The sequence below is a fragment of the Helianthus annuus genome, chromosome 2, assembly GCF_002127325.2.
Source record: "Helianthus annuus cultivar XRQ/B chromosome 2, HanXRQr2.0-SUNRISE, whole genome shotgun sequence".
Taxonomy (NCBI): domain Eukaryota; kingdom Viridiplantae; phylum Streptophyta; class Magnoliopsida; order Asterales; family Asteraceae; genus Helianthus; species Helianthus annuus.
This window is the reverse complement of record NC_035434.2, coordinates 9,947,849-9,958,520: the sequence shown is the minus strand read 5'-3', so window position 1 is coordinate 9,958,520 and position 10,672 is coordinate 9,947,849. Positions and strand designations below refer to the sequence as shown.

The 10,672-nt window shown below is 34.2% G+C and overlaps 1 protein-coding gene across 1 annotated transcript; it reads right to left on the bottom strand.

Moving 5' to 3' along the window:
* Nucleotides 1-4,715: 4,715 nt before the first annotated feature.
* LOC110910112 (palmitoyl-monogalactosyldiacylglycerol delta-7 desaturase, chloroplastic) lies at nt 4,716-7,587 on the bottom strand. The gene is made up of 5 exons (XM_022154823.2): nt 7,203-7,587; nt 5,541-5,681; nt 5,332-5,472; nt 5,144-5,250; nt 4,716-5,045 (listed from the first exon to the last, which is right to left on the bottom strand). Exons 1-5 carry the CDS (start codon nt 7,545-7,547, stop codon nt 4,832-4,834), a joined length of 948 nt encoding a protein of 315 aa, XP_022010515.1. The 5' UTR covers nt 7,548-7,587; the 3' UTR covers nt 4,716-4,831.
* Between the last annotated feature and the right edge of the window lie 3,085 nt (nt 7,588-10,672).

The following is a 10,672-nucleotide window of genomic DNA, read 5'->3' as shown; positions in this document are numbered from 1 at the left end:
GGTTGAAGATGAACAAGTAGAACAGGACGCCGAGTATAGCCCTATACGAGGGCTATACGAGGCTCTGAATTTTTTTTTTTTTTTTTTTTGTAATGTTATTATTATTGTTATTATTATTCTTTTTATTGTTATTATTATTGTTGTTATTATTATTATTATTTATTAATTATATTATTATTATTATTATTATCATTAATTATTGTTAATATTATTATTATTTATTAATTATTAATTATTATTATTAAAAACATTATTATTATTGTTATTAAATATTATTATTATTATTAATTATTGTTAATATTATTATTATTTATTAATTATTATTATTATTATTTATTAATTATTATATTATTATTATTATTAATTATTGTTAATATTATTATTATTTATTAATTATTATTATTAAAAACATTATTATTATTGTTATTAAATATTATTATTATTAATATTATTATTATTAATTATTGTTAATATTATTATTATTTATTAATTATTATTATTAAAAACATTATTATTATTGTTATTAAATATTATTATTATTATTAATGTTATTATTATTATTTAATTATTTAATTATTTACTTATTTATTATTGTTTTTATGCGTATACAGTATTTATTATGGAGGACGATCTGATTCCGGGCGATGACATTCACGTAGAGCCGGTTCAGCAGGGTCCATGACGGAGACGGCGACCGCCTGTGGATACGCTGCAGGGGCATCCATATCTAGAGTTTCCCGACGGCACCGAGGCCGCCCGTCATTGCCAGAAGCTTAGGAGGATGCACATTGGATCGCATGCAGCGATCGACTGGGATGCGATGGATGAGACTGCTGAGACGCCGAGAGTGCGTCGGTTTATACCTGTCGATTCGCCGTCGCATCGTCTTTTTGATTTGGCGCACACGCCGACCTACAGGGAGCTGCTGGTCGAGTTCCTTTCGTCATTCACATTTCACCCTCCTGGGGTCCCAGTGCCGCTTCCGTACCCAGGTGCTTCCCATCCGCCTGAGGTTTCTTTCAGGCTTGCTGGTGTTATGCGTTCGACGACGCTAGCAGAGTTTGCGGTGCATTGTGGTTTATACATGCAGGGGGAGATCGAGACTGAGATTTACACAGCGGGGCTAGTGGTGGTTGAAAAACCCACTCTTGTAGGGTTCTGGCAGGTGATTGCGGGGGAGAATCATTGGGAGCACGACAAGTCGAAGGGGAGGGTGTCGTTTGTTATGGACCCACTGTACAGGTATGTACGTTTATTATGGCAATTATTGTGATTATATGCATTGTTTATTAATCTTTGTTTCTGTATTTCGCTAACATTATCTGCAGGTATCTGCACCATTTGCTCGCTACTTCTATTTCAGCGCGCGGCTACAGCCGTGAGTGGTGTACGACCACAGATCTTTTTTTCCTTTATTGTTTGCTGTATAGGAGGCCGTGCGCGCTAGCACACGGTCTAGCCCAGTACTACGCCTCCGCCCATCACTGGCAGGAGCGCGGATTTTTGTATGGCGGGGCGTACGTGACCGTCATTGCCCGTTCATTGGGCCTCGTACCACACCAGGACCCACATCTACGGACGCCGGCAATCATGCCGACGCGGATGGGTATGCAGTCGCTGTGGGGGATGAGGGTAATCAAGAGGTTCCCCGTTGGCCCGCGGTTTAAAAACTGCGAAGGGGGCGTATGGACAGAGGAGCCCCTACCAGAGCATTTCGAGCCCGTTCATCCTCCTGCAGATCCTGCTGATGTAGTGCCCGTGGAGGACCCTCCGGAGGATGTAGACGGTGCAGCGGTGCCACAGCTACCGCCACCTGCCGGGGCACCTCAGTTTCCACGTCACGTTATTCCAGGTCATGCCCCAGGAGCTGCGCTACATCCTGATGTACGAGCCGAGCTTGACAGGCTCAACGATTTGGTAGGTTGGCTGGTACGGGCGGAGCAGGATAGGCTTCCACCGGTTCGAGCACCACATCAGCAGCGCCAGCCGCAGCAGCAGCATCAAGATTCGGATTCGGATTTGGATGCATAGACCTGTTGTTGTTTTTATTTTTATTATGGATGTACAAACTTATCTTATATATTTTTGTTATGGATGTAAAAAGTTATCTTATATATGTCATATTTATGTTTGTTTTCAGTTATTCGGTTACTTAATGATTGTTGTCTTAAATTTAGATAATATGGAAACAAAATATGTTTTGAATATAATACGGAAACAATATAACCCCCTGAATATAAAACGGAAACAATATTTGAAAGAGATAAAATTTTAATCGAAAGAATAATATTTAAAAAAGTAAAATGTTAAAAACAATATAATATTTAATCGATATAATATATTTAAAGTCCCGATTTTTAAAATAGTTGATTTAAAAAAAACAAAAACTTTTTATAGTGTAAAAAACAAAAAAAAAAAAAAACAAAACTTTTTTTAAAACCAAAAAAGGACGATTTTTAAAATAGTTGATTTTTAAAAAACAAAAACTTTTTATAGTGTAAAAAAGAAAAAAAAAACTTTTTTTAAAAACAAAAAAATTTTCAATAAAAAAACACATCTTCCAAACTATCCAAAAAACCATACCAAAACCCACCAAAACACCCCTCATTTCAGCCAAAAAAAAAAAAAACCAAGCATAGACGCCTCGTATAGGGCTATACCCTTCGTATAGGGTTCCTTAAACATCGTGCCTGACACCCTCTGAGACCCCCTCGAATTCAGTGCATATACGCCTCGTATAGAGCTATACGAGGCGTCTAGGGCACAAAAAGTGTGAAATTAGGCGAAGAAGGTGTCCAGATAGTCTGGGCCTTTTATATATACCATCTGGTGCAAGTGTATCACGTGCAAGAATATCAAGCGTTCAGTCATGCTATTGCTATTTCTAGCAGAATTTGCCATTCTGCATCCCCTACCTTTCATTTACGATAACATGTAGCACCAAATCCTAGATACATGTGACTCGAATGTGGAGCTGCTTTGCCGGATTTCTAGAGGTGTGGTTTGACTTCATTAGTTACTTTCTAGCTTCACTATCACAGGAAAAGAATGCATAGTCGACTTTCGAGTCAAACTGACATTCCAACTTCTTTATGTATTGGCTTAGAAACATTTTATGTGATTCCTAAAAACTAAACATTTCCTGTGATTCCTAAAACCTACAAGCAATTAGTAATTGAAGTGGTTTGTTTTACTGAAAGTTGTATTGTTTCCCTTTCGTATCCATAGCCAGGAGAAAGCTTGAAAGAGACCGTGAGGTAGGGATGAGTATTGATACCGGGTACTGGTACCAAACCATACCAGGTATATTCGGTACCGTACCAGTACATGTTTTCCCTGTTTTTCAGTGCCTGTACCGAACAGGTACCGTGCTCATCCCTACCGTGAGGAGAGAAACATGGGAGGAAACCGGCGTTGAAGTTGGTGAGTAGTCTATGATTGTTCTCAACCATGGCCTGTTGAGCCAGAAATGCATTTCCGCATTTGTTAGAAATACATTTGCTATATGTGTTATCAGGGCCGGCCCCGAGAATTCGTGTACCATGTTCGAACTCGAAAAAACGTGTCCTTAGGCCTTAACGCAATTGGGTTGTTAGGCGATCTAAACCTAATGACAATGTGCTAATAACTAACCTAAACCAGAAAATTGGTTTTGTAACTAAGACTATGTTGGTATACCCTATTAATTTACTTTTTTTACATATAAATATCGGATTTGTTTTTTAAAATAACGTGCCCTTCGAAATATTAGGCCCTAGCCGGTGGTCCTCCCCGCCCACCCTCAGGGCCGGCCGTGTGTGTTATCACACTAAGAATGATTCGGTTTAGCGTGATTGTGTTATGAGTTGTGATGTAAACCATACATGTTATCACATCAAGAGTGATTTGCTTATTGAGCGCGCCGCAACGCGCGCTGTATATCAAACTAGTTAAGTTCAAATATGAATTCAAAAAACTATAAACCGACATTAAAACGAATAACTCATTTATTTCATCACATGGTAATTATTATAGAAGTTATGTAAATGTTCAATGTTTATACCTATTCACGTCGTGGGCTTATTGATTGCTTCATGTGCGTAGGATGTAAATAATGGTAGAGCACAGGACAAGCTGATAGGACCCCTACCTAAGAAATTCATGTGGAAAAGCTCAACTGGTTTTGTCAAAACTGTGTAAGAAATTTATGTGGGAAAATGACATTTTCTGTATCTTGTACAAAACCGAATTCTTTCAACCAAACGTTATTTTATTAATTCGTTGATAAATTAACGTTCTTGATACTTCCGGAAAAAAAAACCTACTGTAAAACTACTTTTTTGAACTCGAACTTTGCAGAACGTCATTTGAAGTTGCAAAAATCTGAAACGCAAGTTTGAAAAAAAAAAATAAATAAATAACGTTCATGAACTTCCATTCATTTGAATTTTTTTACTTATTTTTTTTTCTAATTTATCGGCTTATTTTATTTCTGAAAACCCGGGAGGTCCTTATTCTAGTTATAATAACCTGGTAAGTCTATATATTTTATTTAGGCTTATTCTAATTATAACAAGTAAACATATTATTTTTTTCTAGCTTATGAACACATTAACTTGAGTGTATATGGCTTAAATAGATAGAAACTCAAAGCATAATCCAGAAAAAAAAAATAAGGTTAAAACGAAGAAAAAAAAAAACTCATTTCTGTTGTTGTACACAAATAAGAAATGAGGGGCACGAACAAATCCACATATATTAGAAACTAGATAGTAAAAACAACTGGTACAAACAAATAACGTTGCATAAAATTATTTCTGCATGCACACATACACATATATATAGGCTATGTTCACTTGAACTTGTTACGAGAAGTGAACGACTTCTTACGTTTGTGATCCTCAGATGGTAATTTGACATTTGTGGCTAACCCTATTGCTTCAAGAAACCTTATCATATACCAACAAAAGTCAATTTGCCACCATTCTAATCCATGTCGAGCTGAATATTCAAATGCATGGTGATTATTATGCCACCCTTCACCAAAAGTAATCAGCGCTACCAACCTGTATACATTCATGATTACAATTAACATGTAAATACCGAATACTTATGTCACAAATATTAAATATAAATGAACTTTTTGTTTTCCATGTAAACTTACCCGTTATTCTTTGAGAGATCATTAGTGTTCCAAGCTTGATTTCCCCATATATGACAAGCTGAATTCACTAGAAAAGTCACGTGATATCCCCATGTTGTTGCAACCCCCTACATATCATATCTTGTTTAGATCAATTACATTTCATTTGCTACAAAAAATGAAAATTAATTAAAGAAAGTCTCACGTACCACGACCCAAACGAGGTAGGTAAATCCACCAAAAAGATAAACGAGGGAAATAAATGCAAATGGATGCAATAGATAGGTCCTATGGATGAATCTGTAGAATGCTTGACTCTTTAAATCCTCCACATTTTTACGCTCTTGATACTGTAAAAAATATATTTAATTGGCCAAAAGAAACATTTTATTAATCCTTTTAGGACATGAACATGTACCTTTTCAAGAATGTAGCCGCTATCAAAGAGCCAACCCATATGACTAAACCAAAATCCGAAAATAGGAGAGTGTGGATCTTTCTCAGAATCAACATACTGATGGTGATACCTATGCATGCTCACCCAATATATGGGATCCCGCTACACACACATATGATTTAAATTCATTATAGTTTAAATCAAATAATCCAGTATAAGAAAGCTGGAGTGAGTGACACACAACTAGTAAATGAATTATTGGGTGTTTTACCTACACATGAAATAGAGCAGGTTGATGTGCAGTCGGTGAATACTAATAATGTTAGAGAAAATAGTGGAAATGTGTTACTTTATGAAAATATTCTTCTTTTTTATTAAAACCCTTATAACTAGTAACTATGACAAAGTTAATATATTTGGTTAGAGTGAACTGTCAAAATGGTTCTCACGTTTTGTCACTTTTGTCATTTTAGTCTAAAACTCAAACCTTTTGGATCTAAATCCATATGGTTTCAATTTTGTTGCCATTTCATCCAAAAGCAAAATCTGGTCAGATTTTTAATAACATCCAGTTTTCTTTTTTTTTGTCGTTTTCCTTTTAATGAAAGGCAAAATGATCAGATTTTTTTAATTTGTTATAAAAAAACGTTAAAAAAACTATTTTGTCATTCATTAAAAGGGAGGAAAAAGACATAAAAGTTGGATGCTAACTAAAAAATTTGACCAGATTTTGATTTTAGATGAAAGTAACAACAAAATTGAAACCACATGAATCCAGATTGAAAAGGTTTGAGTTTTGAATTAAAGTGGGAAAAGTAACCAAACCTGAATATCGAGGACCATTTTGGCAGTTTACTCATTTGGTTAAGTTTAAGAATTTTTTACTACTTATCTAAAATTGTGTAGCTAAAAGAAGATTCAGTGACACTTAATTTCTCTGTGTATGCCACTCAACCTCTAATGACATGTAAGTTGTAGGCAAAAGATCAAATACAAATAATCTTAACATACTAAACATACAAATTGAAGGAAAACCCAAAAAGACAAGGTGGCATTTTTGTAATTACCACCAACTATCAAAGTTACAACCAAAAATACCTAAAAAAACACAAATTTTTTTTTTTAACATTTTTTATTAAAAAATCGCTACATTTCGTTAGCAAAAAAAAAAAAAAAAAAAAAAAAATTTTTTTTTGCTGCTACTAAAAGTAGCGATTTTTTAATAAAAAATGTTAAAAAAATAAAATAAAATAATTTGTGTGTTTTTTTTTTTTTATTTTTTTAGATTTTTTTAGGTTTTTTGGGGGGTTTAGTTTTTAGCATTTTAGCTTGGGTGGGGGGGGGTTAGGTTTTTTTTAGGTTTTTGGGGGTGAGGGGGGGGGGGGGGTTAGGTTTTTTTTAGGTTTTTGGGGGGTGGGGGGTTTAGGTTTTTTTTTGGGGGTGGGGGGAGTGGTTAGGTTTTTTTTAGGTATATTTGTAGAGTAACTTTGATAGTTATTGATAATTACAAAAATGCCACCTTGTCTTTTTGAGTTTTCCTTCAATTTGTATGTTTAGTATGTTAAGATTATTTGTACAAGAACTTTACCCGTAAGTTGTAACACATGTTCAATTCGTTGATGCGAAGAATGCATCCATGTTAAATAATAAAAATAAAAAATAAAAACAAGTCAACCTATTAACCTGCAAAGCTAGGACTCCAAAATAAGCGAAGGTGTACTCAAGCCACTTGGGCAGCTTGAGACTGTGATGTGCTAGGTTACGGTGATACGAAAGAGTTATACCAAAAATTCCACACAAAACGTAGGTGGTAAAGCTGGCCCAGAACGCACCCCATGTAAACGTAAATGGCGCAAAAAGGGCAAGCAAATGAACAGCTAGTATCCCTAGAGCCATTCTAACATCAAGAATCCTCCATGTACGGTTCATGAAGAGGTTTCTCTTCCTTGTAACCATCACATTAGAGAACACTATTTTGCCATATTCGGTGTCATTTACACCTTGGGAAACTGTGATCAAATTTACCATTTCTTAATGTTAAGGAAAATGGTACAATATTTTGATTGTTTTGATATATGCTTTAACATGTCTGTATTTATAAAGAGGTAATCTTAAGTTTTGATGAGGGTAGTTGAAGTCTTTAAAATCTGCAAGCACAGACGTGTCATGGCCTTATTGACTTTCTTCCCAGTCTATAGTAGGCCATAAATATTGAAGTTTTACCAATTTACAAAAAAAAAGTTTTTATAACTTTTTTAATTCATTTCTTTTAATAAATATATGACACTGGTTGAATTCTTCTGGCGGCATGAATTCGACCGGTATTCATCACGGTATTGGTAAGGTATCAGCTCTAGATATAACAACAACCGAAAGAGAAAACCATAAATAAAGTCGTGATATGCCTAAAAAGATACCGGCACGTGTTTTACATGGATCGAAAACTATAACAAACGAACAAATGTTGTTTGGTCGAAAGTAGCTTTATTGATCATGGCACCAATATATTACTGGCACTCGCTATAGCCTACTGCAAAAAGAAAAATCTATATTTGAATACAACTCTCTTTTCAATATTGTTTGAACTTATGAAAGGATATAACTTTTTTGTTTATTAACCATGGGAATAATCCAAAAACATCATTAGTTCTATATTTTATGTTTTTTGGACAATGGCCATATGCAGTGGCGGAACTAGAAGAAACATTTAGGGGTATCCTAAACTTTTTTTACCTATGACTGCCACTAAGAATTCGAGTGCTTTTTTTACCTATGACTGCCACTAAGAATTCGAGTGCTTTTTCTTACCTATGACCGCCACTAAGAATTCGAGTGCACTTAGGGCCCTGTGCGGCTAGTAAAAAATGGGCCCTAAAAATTTTTCTTTTTCCTACGGTTATCCTTGAGAATTCGAGTGGCATTAGGAGCCCTATACGCCTACTATATATATATATTATTACTAGGTTACAGACACGTGTATTACACTGGTTGAGTAAAAAAATATTAAACAATTAGTATCAAAACAATAAAACAAAGAAGTTATTAGGAACTTAATAAAATGATATGCAAACAAAGTATCAAAACAATAAAACAAATAAAAAAATTTACAATCTATTAAATGAAATAAACGATTATATATTATATAGAGTTTGACTATTTACTTAGTTTTTACTTTTTGGAGAAGTGTGTTTTACATTAATGTTTCTGTTTCCGATGCTTATATTAATTAATATAAGATCATCTTCTACAATATATTATCAGTGCCGCTCCGCTGCAACTTTCCGTCAACGGGGAATTTCCGTTTCCGTCCAGAAAATTTCATTTCATCTTCATCTACACTTAGAGGTATCCTAATATTTGTTTAGAGGTATCCCCAATAAATAAAACGAAGATCAAAGAGAAAATTACACTTCGCCAAAAAAGTTGAGGGGTATCCCGTGCAACCCCTCACATCCTTCTAGATCCGCCCCTGGCCATATGGGCGGAATTTATATGCATGGTATGGGCTCTCAAACTCTACTCAGCTAAGTAAGTGTGACAATGCTGCTACTTTGAAGATACATACACTTTCCCATTCTGAGTGATGTAGGCTCCCATGATCAACTTTAATGGAAACTAGTTTTTTGTTTCGTGCGTTGCAGCGAAACCGAGCAAATAATAATGTAACACGTACGTGTTTTAAATATAAAACATGTTGTTTAGAAAGCCAAACCATTAAAACGATTTCGTTTATCATCGTACTTTATACTTTATTTTGAGTACAACTTCATTTTTAGCAAAACTTATAACGGAATGTCGAAGGCAAAAATCAAGCATAACTACGTACTTAAATTTTAGAAAAAAAGTTATAAACGTAATTTATTAAAGAAGTATCAAATTAATTGATAAATTAATATATGTTCTAAAAAAAGAATTATTAAACAAATTGGTAAAGGAAATACGTGGTTTAAAAAAAGAAAAAAATAAAAATATGTTAGTAAGAGTAAATATAATAATAAACTATTATAATATTAAAAAATAATAAAAAAAACTATATATTATTATAAAAATAAAGTTACTATTCATGGCTCTTCGTTAACAATATATATATAATATAATAATTATTTTGTAGGAGTAACTCATAAAAGGTTATAAATTTTTTTAATTTTGTTGGTAGCAAAAGTTTTAAGTTACTTATTAAGTAAGGGTTAAGAACTTTGTAATGGAAATTATTTTGTATTATGAGTTATGATTGAACGATCGGTTTCTGTTAAGTGGAAAACTAGGGGTTTCGTTTGTCATGGATTGGGTTTTGGTGCAAATATGTTCTTATTGGCTGCAATTCAAACACAACACAACACAACACAACACAGAGGTTGGAATTTGAAGTGGATGTAAGAGGGTACTTTGTGTTTTTGTCTATAAATGTTGCTATAGGGTAGGTTTGAGTTTGGATTCCAGAAAAGGAATAGGTGTCAAGATTTTATAGATTAGTTAAAGGATGAAAAGAGTGAAAGACTAAAAGTAGATTAGTACTATGTTTGTTTATTTTTTTATGCATATGGACATCAGGGACAAGCGCCTCAATGAGAGACGTTATTACCTCCTATGCATCATTTCCTGAAAACACATGTGAAAATAGGTACGTCAGCATAAAAATGCCTGTGAGATACATTGGTTTTGTGAAAACGGGATTCATGACTTATGTTTGAGAAAGTGTTTAGTCATGAACCTTGTAATTTGCTTTGTCTTGTAAATCATTTGAAAAACGATAAGATCAGATGATATGTATAAATAAGAGAACACTGTATGGTTAAACGGATAACCATGTAAAATGAGTTTGTAAAACAATGTCTCATGAAAAGTGTGTTATTTGTATAAAATGTCATATGTCTCAAATTGAAATGATTCAAATAACGCTACGATATGTAATACCATACAAACACTTATATATAGGAAGTACCAGCGGCGTATCCACCATGCTTGTATCATATTACACACGCCTCGTTACTTAATCACTTACTCAAACCAAACCATCAAGATGAAATGTTTAACAACGGTAGAAATGTTTATGTATAGTCAAATGTCTATTGTCAAATGTAAATCATGTCAACGGATACAACTGGTTCACACGGTTCAATGGTTACAAACGGTTCATATAATCAAACGGGTTT